This window comes from Anser anser, assembly GCF_964211835.1.
Source record: "Anser anser genome assembly, chromosome: 3".
In the NCBI taxonomy this organism is placed as follows: domain Eukaryota; kingdom Metazoa; phylum Chordata; class Aves; order Anseriformes; family Anatidae; genus Anser; species Anser anser.
This window is the reverse complement of record NC_139722.1, coordinates 6,470,733-6,497,534: the sequence shown is the minus strand read 5'-3', so window position 1 is coordinate 6,497,534 and position 26,802 is coordinate 6,470,733. Positions and strand designations below refer to the sequence as shown.

Genomic DNA, 26,802 nt, shown 5'->3' with positions numbered 1-26,802 from the left:
CCTTGGAGACTTACGCACTTTTGGGATGCCCAAATGCATCCTGCCTGGCCTTCAGCTGCTGCATGACCCTGGAGATCCTGGGGCACATCTGCCTCCCGCATGTGGCTATTGTTCCTCCTGGGCTTCTTACGAGAAGTCAAGACCTCCACAGGGAACACTTCCAGCGTTGGGGGGAACAGGAAATCCTTCCACGGACTTCGCTGCTGAATAAACCACTGGCTCAAAAAGTTCCCCACAACACACGGTTGGACTGATGTCCCCTCCTTGTGCAGGGAGTTCCTGAATCTAGATTGTCTTCAAGGTAGCAACGCAGATAACACTGCAGAGTTTCCCCTGGTTTCTGGGAACCTCCTGCTTCTTCCCCACCATCCACAGTAGTTGTAATCGTGCAGCTTCTCCGAGGGCATCAGTGCACATCCCTAGTGCCTGCCAGCTCCAGCCTGACACAGGGAGCATGCTGCCAGCTCGGGCAGGAAAAAACTTTAATTTTGTTCTAGGTTGTTCAAATCAAAGTCCACAAACATTTTGCCACAGCTGCAAAGCATGATTTTACTGCTTTGGGTCCTCAACACCCTCTTTTTTTCTTAGAACAAAGCAGATTAGTAACAGCCATGGAACAAGTTAGTCCCCTTGACAAAGTAATCTGCAGATAAGATGCTGACGGACTGAGATCAGTGCAGGGGGAAATAATGCATGCTACTTTATGAATGGTATCAGGAAATTTCTCCTCTTGAAATGCCTTGTGGTTTTTCATCAGCGGAACCTCTGGTCAGCCTCACACTTGAAAATCAAGCCCAGGCTCTAGAGGCAACATGCTTTCTGGGCAGCAGTAACAAGTTCGGATAATTATACTTGCTCCTGTGTCTCAGTTTCCCTTTGAGGGAGGTCAAAATAATCTGGGCTGTAGCAGCAAGATAAGGATGTTTAAGATGGATCTAATTAGAAGACCGCTTTGAATCACCTATAAAGGTAAATCCTACTGTATTGCTGTCTATCGTCTTTATTTTCTAAGATATTTGGGATGGTAACTGTTGTGCTGGGTGGATTCGCAAGAGAGGGTGTAATTATTCTGCAATGTTTATGAAAAACAGAAACTTAGAGAAGAAGTAAAAAGGAGGTCATGCAGATCACCTGTGTCCCGGTTAAAGGGAGACTTTGCTGGTCACCTCTAGGAATCTTCTGCATTTTAGAGCTGGCTTTAGACAACATTTTTCAGCCTGAATGCTACAGAAAAGAAGGAATTTGGTAGCAAACCTGGGCTGCTTTATCTCACCAGGGCTTTTTGAATTGAAGACACGTGTTGCCTTCCAGGACATAGCTTGTATGCCTAATGGTGAATCTGTCCACATAGCTTCTGTTTTTCTAACTATAATATGTAGATAACAGAGAAATTGCTCACTGACAATTTATACCAATTCCTTTTTCAGCAAGAAATTAAATGAACAATGGTGACAGCCACATTACATGAGAAGGGCATTACTATTTTTCCCCATTTGCAATTAGATATTTCTTTGATAGTTTTCTGGCTTTCTAGCCATTGGTTTGGGATTTTTGGACTTTTAACTGGTGATTGAAGCTTGAATAGCAGCATGGTTCTTATTTACATAAGTTTCCATATATATAGTTTATTGTGCGTACAATGAATAGGGTACTTAGTCTCAGCTACATGGTTGCACAAAGGGTGCATTTGAAAATAGAGGCTGACCCGCAACATTTGAATAGGAATGCAAGTTTGCAAACTGTGGAAAGATGCATGCAAAACAGTAGCAGATGCTGTTTAACCTCCTCATAAACTTTGTTTTTAATTACCTTTTTTTCCTTGCTATTGTCTGTTTTATAGACCAGTTATCACCGAAGTACAATTTCATTGTACTCATTAAGCTAATGTACCTTATGCTGTGAGTGTATGCTGCATATACAAAAGTATTGGAAACCTTGGTTTTGTGTGTTTCTATTATAAAGTCATGTCATAATCTCAAGGACTCGTGTCACAGCTGATGGCTTGGCAATGTTTCCATCTTGGTCTTGAGGCCAGCTAGAAGCATGGAAGTCTTGATGTTGTCACCAGTGGATGCTGTCTTCAAAACTGCAAAATAGCCTCTTTTGTAGAATTCTGGATGTACTGATGGAGGTGCTCAGGAAACCGAGGAGACACCTATTTTTCCTTTTTTTTTTCCAGTTCTGATAAACGTTCATCCACTGGATAAAAAAAAAAAAAAGAAAGCATGTGACAATGGTTTTTATGGATTTGGCAAGGAGGAGATATTCTGGACCAGTGAGATATCTCACTTTCTGGTTATTTCTATATAAGAGCAGCTGCTCTGGGTCAGCTCAAATGTCTAGCATGGTTTTCTGCTGTTTCCTCAGACCCCATTCTTTAGTGGTAGTAGTCAGTTCAGAGACCATGACAGAATACATAATGTCAGGATCATTTCTTTCTACCTTACACTTACCAGTGCTGAATTTCACCTCCCCATTATACGACGCAGTCACTCTGTACCCTGAGGTCCCCATGCAGATCTTCATGGGCAGACTTTGCTTATGTTTGTCTCATCGCTTAAAGCTGTCCACAGTGTTGTATCACTAATTGCTGCCTTCTCCATGTCAATTGAAAACAGAGGGTAAGACACAGGCTTACACGCACCTGCCTGTGGAGCTCTGGTGTTCTCTCTATTGGGAAAGTAAATCCTTTCTTCCTAATTTTTGTCTCCTCTCTTCTCACCAGGGGAAGTCTCACTGCAGATGAATCTCTGTAAGAACCTTCTTCAGTGAGAAACTCCATCAAATGCCTGCAGGAAACCCAGGTCAGTGACGTCAAGTGTATTGCTGGGATCATTGCTGTCCTCTATTCCTTCACAAGGTGAGACTGCGGATCATGCTCATATTATAATTGTATGTCATGGGGTCTTCTGAGAAGGAAAATCACAGTGAAGCACCCTTCTACTTGGGAGCACCAGCTCTGATATGTGATGTGGCAACAGTAGGCAGCCACTGCCAATGTTTATAATCAGTTTGGGAGGTGTTGATTTTTCTGCTTTCACCTGGCTTCACCATCTTTTAAATCCTGAGACCCTAGCTGGTTTGTATGAACAGCCTTTTCAGTACAAAAACAAAACAAAACAACATCAAAAACCACATAATTTTACAAAAGCTCATGATATTAATCAAGGTAGTGTTATTAATCAAGTTAATGTTACCCACTCACATTGCCATTCAGTACTCTTAAGAGACTTTCCTCGGTGCTTTCCTTTCTTACAATGATTTTCAGTCTGCTTGGGTTCTGCCTCTTCCCACAGCTCCCCACTGGCTGTTAATTCTGGAGCTATGGGAAATGCTTTGTCAGGGAGAGTCGGAAAGGGCATATTCATAGCAAAACACAATTTTAAAAATATTCTTCAGCTCCCTTTCCCTATTGCCTCTAGTTACATGAAATGTGTTGGTGCCTGCTATAAGGGTTTGTGCATGTTTTGCCTCTCCCTTTAAGTTTCATCATCCAATATACTGTATGAGTAAATTGTCTTAGGTATTAATGATCTGGAAAAGGTTGTTTTGGTGGGTTCTGATTTCAGGCACCACATTATGTTCTGGTGTGACAGTATGCTTGTGCTCCATGTTATTTACTTGCTAACATCAGTGTAATTAATTTGTAAAATGTAATTTAGTATACTAAAAACTCAAGTTACACGGATTTTTTTCAGGAGCATTTTTCCCCTGCAACAGGCAGACCCTCACATACAGCAACCTTACTGGATATTCCTTCATGTTCTGGCTGCGAGTTTGCCAGGTACCACTGAGAGAAATATTTGAAGAGCCAAAGTCAGGTTGTCTCGGGGCAGATGAATTTCTAACACTTCACTTATCCCTGTGAGGAATTTGGTTAAGACTCTGCTTTTTCCAAGCCATTTCTTTCTCTCTGCATTTTGAGTAAGTATAGGTGACAAGAAACAAACAAACAAACAAACAAACAAAAAGATATATGAGAGCAATAGTCTAGTGACAGCGGCAGCAAAACGATTACAGATCTTATTCTGTGCTCTGTCTTAGATGGGGTAAGCAGGCAGTGTGCTGAAAAAGCCCCAAAATACCATATTTTGTAGAGCATGCTGGTACTTCCTCCTGTGTGAGTCAGCTGAAAATCTACTGATTCTTTTGCTTTGTTTTCCTCCCAGGCTGTACAGCAAAGTTGATGACAAAATGCCATCCCTGCTTACTGCAGCTCTCCACTGCCTGTTTCTACTGGTCACAGCATGTTGCCATACACCACAGGCCTCAAACTTTGACCCAATCACCCAATATGTAGTGAGTATCCTACCCCAGACCCATCGGTTTTCATTTGGTTTCTGCTTGTAGCTGCCATCGTTCTCCTTCACAGCCACAAAACCTTAAAGGAAGTCATTACAAGGTCAGGTGGGGAATCTGAACCCAGGGAACCTCTCCAGTGTGTAAAATGGATGGAAAATCCAGGAACTGGGCTCTTCTTGCTTTCCAGTCTTAAAGCTGCCCCAGGAAGAGCTGAGCAACATTTCTGGTCTCTCTCTTGTGTTGGTGTACAAGGGATTTATATTTCTGCCCCCTGGACTAAACCTAGGTACCAGCAATGTGGGCGCTGCTCCTGGATAGGGTTCTAGGCAGCCTGGAAGCATCATATTGACACAACTAGTTCAGGCACAGAGGTTCTTACAGGTAAGTGGCACGACTTGTATTTAGATGTTGCACTTCTCAGGCTTCACTTCAGTTTCCCAGATTTTCCATAATCTTCCCCACATACCTCTTTTGCCCCATCAATTACCTGAAATATGGAAATATGTTTTGTGCTTTGTCCTGTGTACATGTGCGGTAACAGATTCTGCACAAAGAGTCCCTAATATAGAGGGCAAAAGAGGAACAGAAAAAAAAAGGATTGACCAAATGGGAGTTAATATAGTCTGTTGAAGAAAACTAGTCTAAAAATCATCAACTCTTGGTCAATGATAATTGTTATTACACCAGAAAATTCTTTGTCTTCTACATTCTAAATCCTATCAAGCCAAAACAGATTCTAACTTTAGTGTTCAGCCTCTAACATCTTAGGGACATTAGCTCTGATGGACTGACCAGAATTCAACCTGCTTTTTTGAGCAAGTTGAGAAAAGGCAAAGAGAGGTGAAGATGAAGGTGGAAGCTCTTTATATTGCTACCATCCCCTCCCTTGGCAAAACAAGACAAAGCTTGCTGCAGAAGCCCTGTCTGCCCTACGGCGGATTAATAGTGACCAAGTATCTTGTTTGCTCTGTTTCTTCTAACTGTTTCCAGCTCAGAGCACTTGAGCATTTTTATGAGCAACATAAATAAAGAGCAACACATTATTTTTTAGCATCATTGAGCCATGCTACACCCTGCAAATGAGTCATTATTTACTGGTGTGAAATATGTGAAGTATCTAACAACAGGGTGCCTAACAGCCCTGCAGTTGTTTGGGAGAGTAATTAAAAAGCGAAACCACTGAGCCCAAATAAGGAGGAAGACACAGATTGCAGTGGGCTTTCTGTAAGGTCTGATTGTGGTGAAAGGCAATGCCCCTGGCATCACAAAACTGCCAGCACAGCTTGGGATATTCACTTGCCAGCACAACCGCGATACAAAGCCCAGCTCTAATCACACACCAGATGGTTCCTTGATGTGAAAGGATGACTCAAGAGCTGCCAAGCTATTCACCCTTTCTGTAAATAAAGATTTCAGTAGGGCTTAAGAAACTGAGAAAGCTGCAAATTTCCTGCGTACATCTTGGCTTGTTCTTTAGCTTTTCTTGATAACAGCAGTGCCAATGTATTTTTAAGGCAAGATTAAAAAAATAAGTAGGTCTGCATCTCACTTGGCCGCACCCTGCATGAACCCAGTCATACTGAAATTGTGTCACCACCTCCCTGTTCAAGTGTGTGTTACCCATGACTTTTTGACCTGACATCTGAGCTGGAGCAGGGACATTTCTAAATGCTAAAGCTTCACTTCAGCTTTATATATATATATGTGTATATATATATATATATATATACTTTTTTTTTTTTTTTCACAGAGCTTCACTCTGTTTTTTCCACAGATTGACAGTGAGCTGGGAGGGGAAAGTGGGGAAAACGTCCACTCAGAGCTGCAAAGGCAGAAGCCAAATGGTATGTGCATATAGGTGTGGTAATGGAGCATGTTTCTGGTAAGCCGAGGGTGAAATCACTACTGGGGACAGCACTTCTCGAGGTGCTGAACTGTATGCAGTCAGTAAGGGGAGGTAGTAAAGACACAAACAAAAGAAGTGGAAAATTCTGTCTGGTTATAGCTTGAAATAAATGAGCCCAGGTTCTATGCAAGATGAAATTCAAGGTGTAGAAAAAAAAAAAGGAAAAAAAAAAAAGCCTTTTAGCAGGACAGGTCACAAGATAATCCTGTGTGGCTTCAGTTCATTGTTGACAACCTATCTGCCTGCTGACTCAAGGGAGAGGAGGGATGAGACAGCTTTTCTCTGTATATATTATACCATTTATATTGGCTTCCTATTGCTGTGAGACCAAAGAAATCTGACTTTTGTCAGACAAGCAGGAGATAAAACTCATGCAGGATATATGCTGAGTAGGAAGTTTCCCCAAACAGAATGCCACACTATGCTACTATTGCAACAAAGAGTCTAAATGCCAAACTAGAAGCCACTGATTTATGATTTGCCCTCACGCACAGCTTTGCAGTCTCATGCTATTTCTCTTTCAGTGCTGCTTTTCTACCATCCGCCTCTGGAGTATACCGTTGACATTGAAATAATTCTTACGAATCCAGATTTCTTCTCGCTAGTCACACAGTATTACAAATGCCACAATCTTCAAATTTCAACAAATATTTCAGATCTAGAAATGAGCATTTCAAGCATCAACATTACCGCAGGTGGGTTGGTTGTTTATTTTTCTATTCTGGCTGACATGCTTGTTTGCCAGCATGTGGTCTCTCCCAGTTTTAATATCTATCACACTTAGAAACCAGCAAAACTGTCTCTGTTGCCCACTGAAACACCCAGCGAGCCCGAAACTCTAGCACACGACACTATGTTTTGCTATCTGCATCCCACCACTCCTCTTTACATAATGTTGGCATTAGGAGTAGCCCTGAATGCTTTTCTTTTGCTAAGGAAGGGACAGAGCCAAAGGAAGCCTGAGCCAAAGAATTCTGCTCCAGTTTGTATAACAAGCAGTCTGAGTTACTTTCAAGTTTCAGGAAGCTGCGACAAAGGTTATCAGACTGTTTACTTCCCTCTGACTGGCATTCGGAGTGTAAATCACTGTAAGAGGCTCCTCTGACCCTGCTAGAGGCAGGCTGTGTGAGCCGCAGTCTTTTACAGATATAACTCACTAAATGTGTTCTTACAGGGCAAAAATATCAGACAGGTTTTATTACCTGGTTTGTGGCTGTGAAGCGTCACGTCCAAGTGACTAATACAGCAGAGGATATATGAACACACCAAGCATTTACAACATCAAAGGAGGAGGTTTTGTACCTTCTTTTCACTGGCACAAGAAGCAGTGAAAGGAAGCATTCTCAAAGCAACAGAAAAACTGATCTTTCAAAGGCCTCGAGGGTCGCATGCAATGTGTGAAAATCGCTTTGTTAATAACTTGCTCTGCTTTGGCAATAATGTCGCCCTCTGTTATGCAGCATCTGTCAGGATACAGTCAGAATGACACAGCATCTCACTAGCCACCAGGCCTATGAACGACCATTACATAGATTTGAAGGATGTTTTAAATGATTTAAATTAGATTTAAATGTCCATACATTTGCTTTAAGTCCAGGTAATATACAAATATCCAGTCTTAAGACTATCACAGGACCTTGGACAATATGCCAGCTCAATTTTTTGGATCAGGTCTCATACTTCTATTCAATTACTTAAAAATAATTTATCAGACTCATTGTTGTACCAGTCTGGTTCCCATATCTGGTTAGTCAGCTAAGATTGTTATAGTAAGATCTGCAAGGCCTCTGATCATCATCCTTACATCATCCAATTGAACTCGCAAGAAAGGCAATATTTATTTGAGACCACTAGCATAAAGATACAGCAGGGTAAATACATATCATGCAATGCCTTATGCCATTACATGTCGATACATTTACCACTCTTACAGTATTTCTCTGTCTGTCTGACACTAGTTTGTCCGCCCAGTGGTGAGAATGTGAGCTGTTGTTATTGTGAAGATGGAGTGTACAATGACTCGAAAGCCTGCCCACCTGTCACCCTACCATCCAAACAGTCCTGTGGCTATATCAAGGATATGCCCTTCTACAGGATTCACTGTGAGCCTGAGCCTTACATTGGAGGTAAGGAGAAATAGCGCTGAACCTCAGCATTGTACAACCCATGTGGTGCTTAGAAGCTGGTATAGTGTTAAAGGTGTGATAAATCAGCACCTCATCTGGCTAACGCACTGCCTATGCATGTGGAAAGTCTGTAGAGATGCTCTGGATCTCACTTCTCTCTGCGAAGTGGGTCCATCCTGATGCAAGTACTTGCAGATGCTTAGTGGCATGCTGGAGCCCCAGCTCCTGCAATCCTTCCCATGCCTCTTGGGGAACTTCATTTTCCACTGAGCAAAGACAGTTTCACCTCCTCAGATTTTCAACAGAAGAATTCACAAATGTGACCAAGGTGTGTCATATATCTTCCTCCACTGCATGGTATGGGCATGTCCTTAAGCAGACCCAGCTTAGAAAGTTGCAGTAGCTTTCTAAGCATTTTATTTTCACTTCTTCCTGTTCATGGATCTTCACTCAGAATATCACCCTTCCACAGTCATCAAGGATTTTTTCCATTAATTTAAGTGAAGCACAGGAGGAGACTCATCAAAGTGTAATCTTTGCTATGTATAAGTTAAGTATCTAGTCAAAGTCATTCATCTAAACTCCCTCTATAACTGGAGCAATGTAGTGATTCAATCACTGTAGGAAAACTATCACCTTTTGAATATATCACTTTCTGGTGACAGGCTACAGACTAAGTGAATCTACAGCTTTGCATTAATTGGAGAGGGACTCTAGATATACAGCATATTCCAAACATCTAAATTAGATACAGAAAGTTAAGATAATCTTTAATTTCCTATCATACAGACAAGTCTTGGCAAGTAGTAAGATTTAGGCTTAGGGTTCAGTTAAAAGACAAAGCTAAGAAAATACTTTGTAATTGTTGCTTTTGATTATTTTCTACATTTACTTTTACGCTTTTCCTTACAGACCCACATCGTACGGGAGAGCCTGTTGATATTCATATGTCAGTCACACTTGACCAAGTCTTTTCTGAAGATCTCAGGAATTCTTCTTCAGAATTATACAAAAAATACAAAGATGACTTTGAAAAAGCGGTAATGACTTTAGTTTTCCATCCATGAGGGTACAAAGTCCTCTAAGAAATACAGTATTTACCCAAAGTCTTAGCATCTCATTTGTAACTATCACTGCCTCAGTGCAGAGCTGTGAAGTAAGCGGGACCGGTAGCTACAACAGGGGCCAAAGCTCACCTCCACTGAAAAGCAATGACAAAATTTCCTCTCATTTTAATATGCAGGAGGACAGAGAAGTATTTAGAAACCATTTGCATCAAAAGCATGAAAAAAAAAAATCACATTGTTGGTCCCTGGTTAAATCCACACAAGTGCATACAGAATGAAACCATCAACACAAATTTATCCCAGTGACAGTAGGAAGAGTACCAGGCCCATCCTGTCAGATATTCTGTATGCTATTCCTCATATCAATGTTGAAAGGAGAGCTCCCTATTTTAAGCATGCTAGAGTGATATACTGAGGGCTCATGACATATGTTTTTCTTTACAGTTTCTTCAGAGCTACGCATGCTTATCAGGCTTTCTATCAGTAACAGTAACTGGTTTCAGGTAAGTAAGCAATTTAATTTTTTTCTGGAAGATAAAAATCTTTCTCTCTGATCTCCATGAGGAGATACAGGTCAGCAAAAGCTACATTCACTTCGATTAGAACCCATGCGCAGTATGCACATATTAAATGGTAGTGTAATACCTGCACAGGAAAGCCCAACTATTAGCATGAAAACAGGACTGTGGATAAAATTCAATATTGTGCAAAAGTCCAAGAAGCATAGTAATTCTCAAGCTGGGTCAAATCCTTTTTGAATTCCACCCAAAAGGAGAAAGTGTTCAAATGAACCTATCAGCATCTCCCAAACGATCAGGAAAATGAATTACTAAGTTGATTCTGGATTGGATCTGGATAAAAGAGATATTACTTAGGTCCACACAAATTTAAATGCCTTTTAGGTTTTCCAGTTTAAATTAGGACAGCAGACCAAGGAGATGTCACATAAATGTGTTTTAGCTTTGGGAAAAGCTGTTAACCTTCCTGTATGCCAGAGCAAATCCCGAGTCACAATAGGAGCTTTCATGGGTTTCACACCTTCCAAGCCATGCAAGATGGGTCCCACAACATGGAAATACACTAGTATGCAAGGCTGATAATTTATGCTGCTTCTCTCATTCTGCTATTTGTTCAGGCCTGGAAGTGTCTCTGTGAACTACGAAGTAAAAGCAAGAGCAGCGACCTTCAGTGAGATAGACAATTCCAACAAACTTATACCAAAATTTCTAGATCCATTGTACTATCTAATACCCAGCTCCTTCACAACAGAAATAACTAGTAAGTTTAAAGCTCTCTCAGTATTTCCTTTCAACTTTTTTTTTTTTTTTTTGGTATTGCTAGCCTGAACCATGTAACCACCTTATATTGCTGATTTTTCAATACCGGACCTTCAAAAACTACATACTTCTCTGTCTGTTTCTTTTCCTCCTGTGCCACCAAAGCTTTGGACTTCCATGAGATGGCCTTGCACACAGTAGAAGGACTACTCAGAGGGCTACTTTAACCTGTTTGCTTCTCCTCCCAGTTTTTCTACACAAAAAGCAGAAGTGGTGATAACATTTCTGGCTGTCTGCATAAAACCTTCTGGAGTCTTTGGCTGACAAAGACAGTAGAAGAATACGTTGTGGGAAAATGTCATATCTAGTATCAGAGATGGTGCCCTGCAACAGATGCTGAGTGTGTATTAGTTGCAAAGCGCCTAGGATTCCCACAAGATGAAAGACACCATATAGATGTTGACGTGACAATAATGCGGAACATTGCTCTTTGTCTTCCCAGATCAGACAAACTTCACTGTAAGTCCTGTGGACATTTTTGAAGGGGATACAGTAACACTGATGTGTGAGATAAATGCAGAGTCTGGGAATGCGAGCTGGTATCACTTCAATCAGACTATCTCAAACAGCTCCCGGCGTTTGCTGGAGGCAGAATTTACAACTGGAATATCAAGATCAACTCTTACGATTACCAACATTACAATGGAGGATTCTGGTATGATTTTCTATCATTAAAACAGCAAATGCAGATCTCTAGTGTGGCTAATTCTACAAAAAAACAGACAAATGCAGTGAATGCATTTCCCTAGAGTAAACATGAAAAATACACCGTCCCTCATAATTTTCCTGTTTTGGGTTTTGGTTTGGTTTTCCGTAACTAACTACCTACTGACTGGCACTGCCAGTAAGGTGTAAAAAGGCTGAGGTGACTGTATAGGCCTGGATATTCCCAGTGTCAGGCTTCACTGTCACATCACAGGAGTGGTTACACAGATGTGGAGCCTTCTCCTCCTTTGCGCGTGGTAACTGAGGTTGTAGTTGAATTTTTTCCTTGAAGGTCCTCGTCCTCTTTGCAAACATAAACTAACTAATAAGAGTTTGGAGTTACAGTTTTTCATGTGTTCATATTTAGAGCTTTTTGAAAATCAAAAAAAAAAAAAGGTTTAAGTTGGTGGCATTGTGCTAGGGATAGTTGCTGAGGAAATTTTCATGTATTATCAGAGATTTGACTCAAGCTCCCACTCAGTTCATCTTTTTGGGTCATAAATTCTACTTTCAACTTCAGAAAGGGTAGCCTTTGGCCACATCTTTGGGCACACATACGGGAGATAGGAGCTGTGGGCTCCAAATGGCCTTGGGCTAAGGATGCCCTGAACCTTGGCGTCTCCACTCCTATTAAAGTGGCCTACTCAGTAGGCTATACCAATGGGAAGGGGTACCCATGTACCTAAAATACAGAGGAAATTTGGGGCCGTGATTGCCCACTTAAAAAGGAAGCCTGGATGCATCCAGGAGACAAGTGCCTAAGAAAGAGGTGATTCTCCCATTATATTTAGCATTGGGGCAGCCTCACCTTGACTACTGCATGCAGTTCTGGGCTCCACAACATAAAAAGGATGTTAAGGTCCTTGAATGCATCCAGAGGAGGGCAATAGAGCTGGTAAAAGGGCTGGAAGGCATGTCCTGTGAGGAAAGGCTGAGGACACGTGGCTTGTCCAGTCTGGAGCAGAGGAGGCTGAGAGGCCACCTCAGTGCTCTCTGCAGCCTCCTGAGGAGAGGAATGGAGAGGGAGGTGCCAGGCCTCTGCTCCCTGGCTGGGCATTAGGAAAAATTTCTTTACTGTGAGGGAGGTCAAAGACTGGAACAGGCTTTGTGGTTCAGGCTTTGTGGTCAACAGCTGGTTGATGCCCCATGGCTGCCAGTGCTCAACAGGCATTTAGACAACACCATCAGTAATAGGCTTTAACTTGGGCAGCCCTGAAGTGGTCAGGCAGCTGGACTTGATGATCTTTGTAGGCCCCTGCCACAAGAACTATTCCATTCTAATCCAGTCTGGTCCAAAGTGGCCAATAAATAGTCAGCTCTATTTGGCAATACCTTCTGAGAAGCATAGGTGCCCACACTCAGATTACCAGATGCTGTAGAGTCCACCTTGGGCACCAAAATCTCGCCCATTCTGTGTAGGAACATTTTGCAGTCAATCTGTGTTCTTACCATGACGTATTGCTGATACCTGGACTCTGGGCAATACTCAGATCACCACACACCAGCTCAGCTAGATTTTAAGGACCTCAGTCCCAGAGCCCTGTTCTCTTCTCAAGTGCCCATCGATACTGAAGCTGCCCAGTCTGAATACATTTGGCACCAGGAGACTGCAGAGAACCTCCTATAGAGAGACTGTAGATGACCTCAGGGCACATTTTGATCAGCAAAGAGAAGAGCCACTGCAGAGCTGGGACACGTGAAAACTAGATGCAAAGTAGCTCTCAGTTCATAACTCCAAATGTAGTGGAAACAACGGCAAAATGTGTTCTCAATGCTAAAATATTGTCTATGCTTTACAGGTTCCTATACGTGTGTTTTCTCAAACATCAGTGACCATTACAAGCTGATATACAAAGACACGCAAGACATCGCAGTATCTTCACTAAGCGTCACTTCATACTCAAACGACACGAAAATTAGCTGCAACAGTCCTGACATTCAAGCAACAAGTACCTTGCTGTTCTGTTGTTTATACAAATACTCATCATCAATTAGGAGTGACTGGAAGTTAAATGGAACAATCGTTGCTACAGGTAAGATTAACAAAATATTGTCTTTCACCTGCTAGGTTTTTTGTTCTTCAGAGAACTCCCCCTGCTGGCAGCAGGTACCCCAAAGGCCAAGTCCAACATGAATACAAGGTATGCTCCAAAGTGGGTGCCAGGTAACAAACAGTGAGATTCTGGGTGTCTCCATGCAGTGCGCAGACATTGATGCTCAAAACTGTGCCATCCTGGCTGGAAACAGCTGCCTAGACCAGCATCACACTGACTTTTTCCAAAATGCTTACTTCTGCATTCTCCGTCAGCTGTGCTTTCAAAGACAGTGGTGAAATCCTTGCCTGCTGTAAGGAGCTGTTTTGCCCTTGATTCCCTGTGGTTAGGCTTTCCTAAAGTAACTTTCTTCCTGATTTACTTACCATATTTCCTAGATATCGCAGATAATGAGGCCAGGCTGAACCAGAATTGCCTTAATTTTGGTTTATCCTGAGGTTTCCTAGCAATGTTGTGGCTCTTGGTTAGATAACTTTTGGTGTAGGTGCCCAGCACAGTGCTGAGAGCAAGGCTTCAGGCCTTTGGAGAGCATGGTGAGTGTTGCCAGAGTAAAGGATGTGAGTGGACTTCAGCACTGATGAGGTAAAAGTTCCACACTGTGAAAGGCTGCATACAAACCTACAAGGTTTTCCTTAGCTAGTGTGATTGCTTGTGATTTTCAGAGCCTAGGTGTCCTTGGACATCCACAGCCCTTCAAAGAACATTTATTTGTCTCTAGGAGTCTCCACTGCCAAAAATAACTGCATTGAATATGAGCTCAACAACTCTGATTCACTATGCCTAGCTGAGAAGTTGGGTACAGTGACGACATATACGTGCGAGTTCCTGAGTGGACATGGTGCCAGGACCAGTCAAAACATCAGAGTGACATGCTTACAAACAGGTAAGAGTCAGGTAGCATGTAAGAGACCATCGGTGGCCTGTGTGGCACATGCCATTTGCAAACAAATGATTGTAACAAGCGACTCTCAGTAACATGACATTTATCTTGTGTTGTCTCAGACTATGTAAGAATATCTTCAAGTGTAAACACATCTGTTTCTGAGGGAAAGGGATTCAACCTAACGTGCAAAGGTGAAGTGAGAAATTATGACAACATTATTTGGGAAATCCAGTCTGGAGATAAAATACAAACAGTAGAATGTGCTTCGTGCATCAGAACCAACAAATCCATGGCCACATCTGTGCTCTCAGTGAATCTTGCCACTCAGGACTGGAATGGTGAGTGAACATGGTTTGTATTGGCTACAAAGGCAACGAAATCTCTGCACCACACCATTTACAGTATCTCTAGCCCAGCAAATCACTACGATGCCTGACCATGGGTAATTAAATATATATATATATACGTGTATATATATATATAAATGCAAAAGAGTTAAAATTAAAGCTGCTGGAGGACAGCAAGACAATGCTGCCAGCGCTGTATGTGTTCATTAACAGGGCTCAGGATCACGCAAAAGCTGAGGAGCACTTCTGTTGACTGAGAAATGTTTTTTGTGTCACTGCTTTCAGGCACCTACATCTGCACTTTCTCCAAGAAGTCTTCGAACACTTCTGCCAATGTGACTGTCAATGTTATTCCCTTGCCTCTGAAGCAGAACATCTGGTTAGACCCCATTAAAACATCTATAGAGTGCAAAAATAAACAACCCTTCAAATGCTGCATAAGCGCTAACACCATGGAAGATTATAATGTTACATTTGTGGTTCAAGAAGAAGAATTTCAACCTAGTAAGAATAAGATAAGCTTGCAGAATCGCTAGCTGATTGGCCTAAAATCTGTGTTAACTTATCTTAAACTTTCCATGCAGAAAAAGAAAAACACGGAAATTTCTTGTGCTACGTGTGCAATTACAGTGAAACAGAATGCAGAAAACAAGAAAATTTCAACGCATATTACAGATTTGTTAACAGCATGGAACAGGAGGTCAAGAGTGAAAACATACAACTGAAGCTGATACCTGGTAAGAAAAAAGTCACTGTTTAAAGCTGCTAAAAGGAAATCCTGGTATCTTTGTTAAACCAGATGCCATGAGTTTTATCACTGGTGACACCTAACAGGAACAGTTTTTGTTAGCCAAGATTTTTTTTTCTCCTTTTTGACAGGAAATTTTGGAATGTAAAGGAAAATACAAATTTTGCTGACACTTTAAAAACTAAAAAATCCAAACTGTTTTGTCTTCACTTATTTGACAGTGGTCCCAGCGTGTTCCCAGCCAGTTATAGTTCAGCCATCTTCTGTCCCTACCTCCCTCTGATGTAGCCTGCACCACCAAGCTTCATCTTCTGTGTTGCAGTGCGGTCATGCAGCTCCCAACCAGCACCAGTGATTCAGCAAGGGTAAAAGATCGCATTGCCTCAGGAAGAAGTCATTTAACTCAGGAGGTCAGCTTGGGGGAACAGCATATCTGCTTTAGCACAAGAATGACAGCCTCCATGAGGTATTGCAGAGACCAGGGCACACCAAGCTTCCGAGTCAGCTCTGCGGGAAGTACTGCATGATTAGAATTGAACATGGCTAAATCCAATTTTGATGTTGTGTTCTGGCCAGAGTTTGGCTATTTCAGCTCCTTATCATTAATTGGTAAGAAAGAAATGTTAGACACCCCCATACTACAGAAATTTTGTTTCTTCTACAGTAGTGGTGCCCAATGTTGAATCACCATATCTGGCTGGATTTCACTCTGTTAGGCAATAAATATGTAGACACTCTACTTGCTTTCATTGGCAGCTACTGTGCCCAGTCAAAGCCAATTAGCAGAGACATTGTTCATCAAAAATGTGCTAAGGCCACACTATCAAAGCTTTAATGAATTTCTAGTTCGTGCTACAGCAGAACGAATGGAGTCAACAGAATAAACTCACCCTCAGGCTAGAGATGGTCACAGATGTGCAGAGAATTTACAAAGTGGTCAATATAGTCCCAACTCCAACCCTATCACGCAATGTAATCTAATGGACAAATCCTAAAACTTTAGGCATTGGTCCGGTGATTAGATTCAGTACTCAAAAACAAGGGGCTTTACCTAATTTTCTTTTTCATTTCATGAATCCAAAAACCTGGCTTGAGAATTTAAAATCTGGTGTTCTTTTCACCAGGTTTTGCCTCCTGCTTTTATTTGAGTTGTAAAAGCTTTTGAGTCCGAAGCATCTTGTCACTAGTCCCAGACAGAATCAGCAAGCACTAAGGTACCTATAAATGAGGAACCGGTGTACAAGGTCCCAATAAAAGCTTCCTAACTCTCAAAAAAGATTCTGCTTAGGTCTTGGAAGAATATTTGAAGATATAAATTAATATTTCTGTACTATTCTTATTACAGAGAGCAGTAAAGTCTTGGAAGTTTTTGGGGAAAAAAAAAAAAAACAACTTTCAAGACATATACCCAATGCAAGGTCATAATTAATGAAGAGAGCAAGCTGAAATCCTAACTAATGCAAAGAATTTTGAACTTCAGTAGGTCACAGGTCTGATGAGAGGTAAATTATTCATCTCCATGCTCCTCAGTGTCTTTTTCTTGATACAGAAGGCAAAACTTCCTGCTCAGAAAACAATGTTTTTGGAGAGGAAGAGGACACATTAATAAAGCCATGCCCTTTGTTAAATAATACTTTTATCCGAGGCAATGAAATTTACAAGTGCTACAAAAAATCATGGAAGCTGGAAAAGAATAACTGCGTGTCTGAACAAATAAACAGCCTGCTGATTAGAGCGGAGGTAATGTGTATGAGTTTTTCTGAGGCTGGGGAGAGGGGTTAGCTCTAGAGAGCAGATAGTTTTTGTTATTACTTAACCGCATCTAAAATGCCGGAAGTATTCAAAATAAAAGTATTTATTTAAAACTGTATTTTAGAAGGTATAAAGAATGATTGGCTAAATCTACACAGGCCAGGCCCCTTTCTCCGTTCCAGCAGGCATGTGGCACTGCATGGCCAACAGCTATACACATGAACACGATCCTCAGACAAGGTGGTCTTATCCACAGCATCCTGCGGTAGCACTCCCTGGCCTTGGCTGTTCCCTGACCCATGTTCAGGCACGGCCACGGTGGATGCTGGTGGGCACAAACCCAAAAATTGCCACAGAGCACACTAACAATGAGGCCGTACGGGCAAATGTGGGCTGCTGCCCCATCCCCGGCCCAGTCCCAGTTTAGCACATCATAGAATCACAGAATTGCAGAATGGTTTGGGTTGGAAGCGACCTTAAAGATCATCTAATTCCAACCCCCAGACATGGGCAGGGACACCTCCCGCTAGGCCACAGCCCCTCAGCCACCACACTTCTCAGATAGGTGCTGGGTCCTGGTTTTCAGGCTAGGTGTCCTATCATAGTGCTCTTTGCTTCTACAGATCATCCAGAGTCACCCTTCTCTCAGTGAGGTTAGATAAGAACTTTTTTCATTCTTTTTAGTAAATTAGAGCAAGGTCCCAAGCAGAGGTACAGTGACTCAATAATAACATATTTTCTTAACCTGCTAGATTATTCTCTCATGGGGCTTGAGTCCAGGCCAACTATTTTCTCCCAGAAATTTCCAGGAGCAGTCTGGGAGTTAGCACAGACAAGAGATCATGCTCACTAGGCAGTTAGGATACCCTAACAGAGTTTAACAGTATGGCTAGAATGACTCTGGTTCTGTTTACTTTATTAGTATAGGTGTAGCCATTATGAAGGAGGATCAAGCTCCAGGCAAATTGCATACGTGTGATGCACTGTTATCTTCTGTTCCAGTCCTTGGTCAACAGTCCTGTGGCAAAAACAGACCTACCCATCTTTCTTCAGCAACTCCTGAATGAGACAGAACTCCAACAAAATGTCAATTCTTCTGCAAACCTAGCTGCAATTGTTAACATCCTGCATAATATCTCTGCTATCCCAGCAGATGCAAGCAAGTCCATTATCAAGGTAAGATTTTATTTTAAGGCTTACCAATACTTATCAAGCTCTTCAGTCTCTTTTGTCAAAGAAGGTGATATTGTCCCTGAAGAACTTTCACAGTTAGTTAGTTTCAGGAACAGGAGGGAATTGAGGGAAGGAGGTGAAATGACCTCAAAGATGAAATGACAGCAAAGACACAGATGAGTTTTTGAAGAGTCACAGTGATGAAGACTAGGAGCTCATGCATGAAAGAGAGAGTGCTGTATGCTTAGCAACTAGAAATGTTCTAGGGACCCTTAAATGTCTCTAGTATTCAAAGTTAGAGGAAAGGCCAAGGAATGACGGAGCAGAAGCAGGAGCAGAAAAAATTGAAGGGTTGAACTAAGGATAGGGAGAGTAAATTCCAGGTGCCATGATGAAGCAAGGAATATCAGTTGGATGTTACAACAAATGAATGGCAAAACATATCGTACGACTGCTTGGAAGCCTTGGTTGTCAGGTATAGAGGAACAGCACTGCTCTTCTGAGAGCAGAAATGTACAAAGGGACTTGATATTTTCTAGCTGGAGAACACTAAATGAGACAGAGAGAAAAATCAAAAATAGCACAAAGGTTGAGGCCTGGCAAAAAGGCTGGAAAAGAAAAATACTTGATATGTAAAGAAAAGCCAAGCCAAGCAAAATCTACTTTGGAAGCCTTGACTTGAAAGCAGGATATGCAGAGGATTAATAACTAAAGGTTTCATATGGACTGAGCAAAAGAAGAAAGTGTTTGTCCTTTTCAAAAGGCTATTCTAGAATGATGCAGAAATCATCAGAAGTAACAATTTGTATGGCATTTCAGTTACAACATTTTTCTTCTGTTTTTACAGGCCTTCTTCTCTATAGTGGACAATATTGTTAATGGTTCCAAAATGGAACTTTGGGAAGACCTGAATAATGAGAACGCACCCAGCAGTTCTCTTTTACTGAATTCAGTAGAAAGATTTTCTGAGAATCTCCAGCCAGTAAATAATACCTTTCCTAATGTCAGCACTAAAACCCTTGAGCTACAAGGTATGGTTGTCACAGAAAACAGGCACACAGATTATAATAAGGACTTTAACCAAGTAGGAAACCTCAGTGCTAATGTGCTAATTGAGAAATCTGTGAATCTACCCCCAAATTCAACCATTGTCAGTGTGGCCTGCTCAGCAATTGGACAGATTTTGCCTAAGAATCATAGCACATACGTGAATAGCTTAGTGGTAATAACAACTCTGAGCTGCAAGAGACCCCAGAACTTCTATATTGATATGACCTTTCAAAAAGCAAACCTGTCTCTAACGACGCCGAAATGTGTCTATTGGAACTTCAGCCTCAATGAAAACAGAGGAAAGTGGGATGATTATGGTTGCAAACCGACAGAGAAAAAAGGGAACGTCACTTGCTCCTGCAATCACTTGACATCATTCTCCATTTTGATGTCACCTGTAAAACTGCCTGCCAGTCTTGCTGCAGAATATATTACCCACATTGGCCTGCCCATTTCAATCGTGAGTTTAGTGGTCTGCATTATAATTGAATCCTTAGTTTGGAAAAATGTAACAAACAACACAACCTCCTACATGCGCCACGTCTGTATACTCAACATAGCTACATCACTCCTAGTTGCTGACATTTGGTTCATTGTCAGTGCTTCCATCAAGGAGCAAAACACACAGAAAGAAAGAGAGATTTGTATTGTGGCCACCTTCTTCATCCATCTATTCTACCTGTGTGGCTTATTCTGGATGCTCAGCCTTGGCCTCATTCTTTTCTACAGATTGGTCTTCATCTTCCATAACACAAGTAAGACCATCCAGAAAGTAGTGGCATTCTGTCTGGGATATGGGTGCCCCTTTGTCTTTGCAGTTACTACCATTGCTGTCACACTGCCACAGAAAAATTACACCAGAAAGAAACACTGCTGGCTCAACTGGAATGACAGCAAAGCTGTCTTAGCCTTTATCATACCTGCCCTGGCTATTGTGGCCATGAATTTGTTCATCACCGGAGTTGTTATAATAAAAATACTGAGGCCAAACATTGGGGACAAGACCAATAAGCAGGAGAGAAAGACTTTGTTTCAAATCGGCAAAAGTCTGGCCATCTTGTCACCGTTGTTAGGCCTCACCTGGGGATTCGGTCTTGCCACCATCTTCAAAGACAGCCACGAAGCTTTCCACATCCTCTTTGCTCTGTTCAATGCTTTGCAGGTGAGTTACACATACGCATGGTTTTGTTTCGTCTGTGACCATTTAACATGCAGTGACATTCTTGCAGTGCTGTGTAATGAGAAATAAAAACAGTTTGGGAAAGCTCAGGTTTGCCTTGTATGTCCTTAATCCCAAAGGGCTCTTTGGGAAACCCATTGCAGGAATTCAGGAGCATCTCTTATTCTAAGTTGCCTTAACAGATGTGCCTTATAGATAAATCTGGCATAGACATAACTTCTAATTTTGGCGGTAGCTTTGGGGAGAACTTCTATCCTGAAGATTAGGAAAATAGCCCTCTTATTTTCAAGTGGGCAAGCTTCAGCATGTCTGCTCTCATTTACAGCGCAATTGGAGGCATCACATCATGCTCTTGCAGGTTCAAGTAATGAGGGAGTATAAACTGCCTGTAAATCAACAGAACCAGCTGAGCAGTACTAATATGAAAGAGAGGAACTGACTAAAATCCATGATTGAGGATTTTCAGTCAGAGTTCAGAGTTTAAATAGACAGTGTGGACAATGTTTGTGATACTGCAATTGAAAGGCTGGTGTTAAACATGTAATTTTCTGTCTCCCAGGGATTTTTCATTTTGGTGTTTGGGACTCTCTGGGACAAGAAGGTAAGAATTCAAACTATTTTTTATATTGTGTGATCGATATTGTTGGAATTTGAACACAATTGCTGTATTTACTAATTAATTTTTCTTTCTTGAACAAATAGATAACAGAAGCCCTGCTGAAGAGGAATTCTCTGTCCAGATGGAGTTCGCAGCAAACAAAGGTTAGATGCTTGACCTAAGAGCATATTTCAACATTACTGTTGAATAGTCTAACATTCTCCAAGTGTCCTTTAAGTCTAATACACTTTATATTCTGAATTTACTAGAATTGGTCAGAGAAAGAGAAGAAATTAACAACACAAATGTGAATATAACCCTTTTTTCAAAGTTCATTATTTCACCTATAATAATTGACCAAAAATTAGAAGGAGCTTGGTGGAGATTTGACATAGAGCAGTATACAAAAACATACTGAATTCCATAAGAAATAAACCACAAAATGTACTAAAACTTGAAGTTATAAAACAGGAAAATTCAGTGGCATCATTATTTATTCACAACTTAAGATAAACACAGAAGGAACTTCTTGAGGCAGGTGCCCTTCAGCTGTTAGTAGGAACGGATGCAGATGTTGCCACCTGAACTTCTGAAAGAGGTGATAGGTAAACCCACACTTTATGCTGAGAACAGAAAATGGGAGGAAGAAACAATCTTTTGTCAAAATTGTGTCTATGTGCAATAAACAATCAGATTTAAATGAGCTAAAATTGCACAGAAATGGACACGGTTCTGTAACCAAGTGGCCTGGACACTCTCCTAGAAGAGGAAAGACTTGGGTCCCAAACCCAGCAAATTTCTGCATTTAATCCAAAACATTCACTGGCTAAAAAAGACAAATAGTGTTGCAAATAGGGAATGGAAAGCTCCTGTAAGGCTGCTCTAGTCTCTGCAGATACTTTCTCTGTACCACTCTCTCTCACATTCCTCCCTGCACAGAAGCAGAGCTTGAATGGAGGGACTGGAAATGCCTCTGCTCAGGATAGGCATTCATATTGAAGGGGGAGACCAGTTCCACCCCTGTCTTTAAAACAAAAAGAAAGGTTTGCACAGTGCCTCTGGAAAATGGCTGCTGAGTAAGCAGCCTTCAGATTATTACCCACTCCTGCTCTGTCGTGTGGATATCAGTGATGTCACATCAAGAAGTCTGAGGTCTATCAAAAGATGGGAAGATAGCTAAAGGATTCAGCATCACAGATTGTGTTTTCCTCAATCCTTCCAGTAATGGGGAGAGATATGGAAAGAAATAGGTGAGTCCAGGTCTTCGATGGCTCCAGGACTGGTGCCTCTGACAGAGTTTTGGGTTTTATAACCATGCAAGAGTCTTTAAGACAAGAGGTCTGCTGCAGCCTGATGGGATCCAACTGTCTTGATGGCGAAAATATTTCTTGTCTCACAACCTGGCAAGACAGATTGAAAAAGCTTTAAACGAGGATCAGTGGGGAAGAGGATACAATTAGAAACACTCAGGTTAAGCCAAGGGATGGTACGGCACCATCGGAGGGTGGCAAGGCAAATGTGAACATCTACATCTGAAACGTTTGTATACCAACACGCGCAGTATGAGGAACGAATGGGACAAACTGTAAGCTTTGGTCCTTTCCCAGAGCTATAATATCATCAGTGTTAGTGAGACTTGGTGGAATGAGCCCCACAACTGGAGTGCTGAGATGGAGGGCTATCAGCTCTTCAGGAGGGTTAAGCAGGGCAGGCGAGGTGATGTTGCATTGCATGTAAGGGAGAAATTGTACAGATTGTACAGTTCTTGCAGTTAGTGATGATGGAGTAGAGAGCCTATGGGTGAGGATTAAGGGGACGGATAGCAAATCAGATGTCTTTGTGGGTGTCTACTATTGACCACCCACCTAGGACAACAGCCCAGATGAGTTATTCTATAGGCAGATAGGGGAAATCTTGGAATCGTTTGCTCTCCTTATGGGAGAATGTAATTTCTCAGACATAAACTGAGAATATCATACTGCCATGACATCTGGCACATCAAGGCATCTTGTCATGTCATGATAAGACATGAAAGATGCAGTTTCTACCCAACATTTTTTTCCCCAGAATAATCCACCTAACTTTTTTTAAACTAGTACTCCAAGTATTCCAGTGTTTTCTGCAGGCTTATCTCAGGGAATTCACAGCTAGAAGCATCTCCTAATGCATTTTTAAAGTGTTACTCCCTGTCTCTGCCTTGAAAATGACATTTGCTGGATGTGGTGCTATTCCAACTGTGGGAAAACTTCCTTTTTCCCAGGAAGTAGGAAAGAAGGAATAACTTGTACAACTATCATTAAGGATGGCAGTTTCTTCATTCCCTAATGGACATACCCAGCAGACTAAAGTAGAAAGAACAAGTTGTTAAGCCTTAAATTGTTAAACCTCAGCTCTGAATTCCTTTGAAACAAAATCTCTCAGGGCAGACACTTCCAACTCAAGCTGACACTGTGGAAGCTGCCCCAGGCAGTGGGAGCTGACCCAGTCCCTTGGCAGTTCTACTGAAAAGGCATAAATAAAGCACAATCAAAGTCTTTGATCAAATATTTAAGATGTGATTAATTTACCTTCTTTACGATTTTATTACGTAGGTGACAAGGCACAAAATTGCCTAATTTCCCCCACCATAAACAGTCAGACTGAACAGAGAAAGACGTGTTTTCTGTACTTTTTTTTTTTAAACATACCTCTTGCAGGAACCCCATTAAATTCTCAAACTATGCAAGATCTGGAAAAGAAACTGCTTTCAGCAGCAAAATCTCACTTTCTTCCTTCACAACCGGACTGTACAGAGTTGTATTCCAACGCCCTCTAGTGTGCAGAGTTAAATTTGCCTTTGATTGTCTCAGCAGCTTTCAATGGCCATCTGCAAGTATATAAATCTTAGCTTTACTGGCTACCTTAATGTATATACTCCCTAGGGTAAGGGACCGGAACGCTGTACTGTTTGACATGGACAGACTCTGGAGCTTAAGCCATGCTCCCTGGCCAACTGTTAAAGACAGCCTGTTACTTTTTGTGTTGTTTATTTTTTTAAAGTTCCTATAAATCTCCTTCACTGCCATCGTAAACATGCAAATGGGTGAACTCAAAGCCAAACAGACATCTAACCTGTCCCCTGCCTGTACTACTGAACAGCTTTTAATTGTGGCCTTGTTCTTCCCTCATTACAGCTACAAAGAATGTTCTAGGCTTTTAACAAAAAAAAAACAATTTCTTTCTCACAGTCAACCTCCCTGATCTTGGTGACACCAATGTTCTCTATGGGCTACCCACTTTCAAGAACCTTCAACAACTTATGTGGCAAAACAGGTATGTGATAACAGATCTCGCCTACTGAACTACTAATAAGGTTTTGCCTGAGTTCCCACTCCCTGGGTCTGTCTGTCCCACTATCTATCAATCCGTCCATCCATCCGTAGATGGTATTTCATCTTCTAGTACAAAGGAACTGTAATAACACAAGTCATTGGAATCATTAGCATAATTGCTCATGACTGTAGCGTAATGCTAGCAGCATAACTGTCTAACACAAGAACATGAATTAGATGGTGGCATGTTTCACCAGTTCTAAATATATATATATATATATATATTATAATTTGAGCTTAATTATATCACGATGCAGTGCTCCTCAGCTAAGTGTTCATGTACTCCTCACCACCTGGGACCTTGGAATTTTATCTCTTTGAAGGTTCCCTGGCAGCCATTCTATGGATGTCACCATTTCAGTTATGATTTTATTTTGCAAGAAGAATTGCTGAAAATGTACATAACTTTATTCCTGAACGGGCGACCTTTGTATCAAACCATTGCTCAGAGGAGATGGTGACATTTGGTCAAAGTGGGATTTAGAGGAAGTTAATGTTAAGCAAGCAGCTGTTTTTTAAGGGTCTGGTAATAGATACAGGAACAAAAAGTTAATCTTCAACTCTGCTACAGTGCAGTAAATTGACATCCTCACACTAACCAGATACAGAAGCCTCCCACCACAAAAATGACATGTGTCTACAGCTGCCGCCCATGCTGCCGCCACCTACAGCTCCTGTATTATTAGCACTGTGGCATGACCTCTCTTTCATGCTCTCCTTCAGGGCTCTCTGCACCCGGGTCTTACTTTAGAGCCTTGTGGTCACAGGAGGGAGGGAGATGGGATTCATTTTGGGAACATATGTTCTAGATGTACCCCAGTGCTCAAGGAGGACCACTAAGTCCCTCCACTTGTGTGAGCAATAGTAATTTTACTGCTCTGTGGCACGATGCTCAGTTCAGGCTGCCATATCATGGATGTGTCACCCAGCACACTGACTTCTGTGGTCACCAGCATTGCCGTAATCCAGAAATAGAAGCCAGTATGCTGGGTCATCAGGAAAGGTCTAACTGTCCTTACTCTGCAGTGCCAACATATCTCACACTGTCTGTCCTTCTGTCTAATCACTATGCTTTGTTTTGCAGGAAAATACACGGTATCTTCTTCAGAGCCATCCAGCTCTTCTGAAAACACTTCCAAGTCATATTCTTTGCTTAACTGAGGCACTGCAAATGCTAAACCATTTAACTGTGAAAGGAACTCTGCCCTTTCCAAGACACACACAAAAAGCGTCTGTGAGTTGTCAAGCAGTGGACTGCTTCCCGTTGACTATACTGTGCCTTGGTGCATTCTTCTGGAATAATCCTTTCCGGTTAACATGTAAGGCAGGGAAGCTTTCTGAGGTGGAATTTGACAGGGACTGCCAATACCAGAAGAAATGACAAGACGTTTGAAGCTTGGAAGGATTAGAAGGCCTTCAAGTGCTGGTAAAGACACTGAAGAATCCTTGGCCTTAAAGAGGGTGCTTAGCACTGTGCAGTACTGAGCCATGAATCGCAGTGCTACATACAGCTGTTGTCCAGTGGTTTTTGCATTTCTCCTACCAAATCTCTGAATGATTCCAAAACCCTGTGTAGATTAACAAGTACCCCATAGCTTCTCAGCTACCCTCCTATTACGGTCTGGAAAGCTATCGGGTATAATGCTCTCTGATTTCTATTTAAGATTTCCTGGAGCCAAAGATTCAAAACTGAGAAGGCCTATTTCAGATCTTCACTTCTGACTCATAAAAAATGAAGACTGTGATGATTCCTGTGTGATTTTCTTTCAGATGGGATGTGCTTGAAGCTCTATGTGGCACTTTTTAAAGAAAAGAAAGCTTTATATCTGTAACTATAATTGTCCTTTCCTAGATGTAATGTGGTAAGAAAGAGAGGGTTGCTGCCCTCTGCCACAGAGGGTGATGCAATTATTGAGTGTTATGTATGCAAGGAGTCTCTTTTATAAAGTCTGTACTTTTGGGTCTCCTTCCAGAGGAGAATCACACTCGGAGGGCTCAGAGCCAATTCTGCAATGAATATAAACCAGCATGTGCCATGTAGAATGAGAGGTTTTATATAAATTATTGCTTTAATACTACATTTGTGGAATCAGTTATTTACAAGCCTGTACACCTTTAAAGGCAGGACTCTTATTTCAAGTCGAGGACTATAAAATAGCCTGCAAAGTATTTGTAGTACACACAAATATCACAAAACTTACTG

At 41.6% G+C, this 26,802-nt stretch overlaps 1 protein-coding gene across 3 annotated transcripts in view; it reads left to right on the top strand.

Annotated features, from left to right (window-relative positions):
- ADGRF5 (adhesion G protein-coupled receptor F5) overlaps positions 1–26,674 on the top strand; it is a 38,817-nt gene extending 12,143 nt beyond the window's left edge. Inside the window, exons 1-22 of one of the 3 annotated variants that reach the window (XM_083827950.1) lie at positions 48–969; positions 2,726–2,860; positions 4,170–4,299; positions 6,077–6,146; positions 6,733–6,903; positions 8,167–8,334; positions 9,247–9,374; positions 9,846–9,904; positions 10,537–10,679; positions 11,181–11,393; positions 13,243–13,476; positions 14,216–14,380; positions 14,500–14,718; positions 15,013–15,231; positions 15,312–15,464; positions 17,025–17,215; positions 18,230–18,403; positions 19,248–20,612; positions 21,190–21,231; positions 21,333–21,392; positions 24,456–24,540; positions 25,684–26,674. In XM_083827950.1, the coding sequence (XP_083684076.1) occupies positions 4,195–4,299; positions 6,077–6,146; positions 6,733–6,903; positions 8,167–8,334; positions 9,247–9,374; positions 9,846–9,904; positions 10,537–10,679; positions 11,181–11,393; positions 13,243–13,476; positions 14,216–14,380; positions 14,500–14,718; positions 15,013–15,231; positions 15,312–15,464; positions 17,025–17,215; positions 18,230–18,403; positions 19,248–20,612; positions 21,190–21,231; positions 21,333–21,392; positions 24,456–24,540; positions 25,684–25,760 (4,041 nt within the window). In that variant the 5' untranslated portion in view covers positions 48–969; positions 2,726–2,860; positions 4,170–4,194 and the 3' untranslated portion in view covers positions 25,761–26,674. Of the gene's footprint in view, positions 1–47; positions 970–2,725; positions 2,861–4,169; positions 4,300–6,076; positions 6,147–6,732; positions 6,904–8,166; positions 8,335–9,246; positions 9,375–9,845; positions 9,905–10,536; positions 10,680–11,180; positions 11,394–13,242; positions 13,477–14,215; positions 14,381–14,499; positions 14,719–15,012; positions 15,232–15,311; positions 15,465–17,024; positions 17,216–18,229; positions 18,404–19,247; positions 20,613–21,189; positions 21,232–21,332; positions 21,393–24,455; positions 24,541–25,683 lie in introns of those variants that run through there. The other 2 variants (XM_083827951.1, XM_083827949.1) reach the window with 2 other exon arrangements.
- The last annotated feature ends 128 nt before the right edge of the window (positions 26,675–26,802 follow it).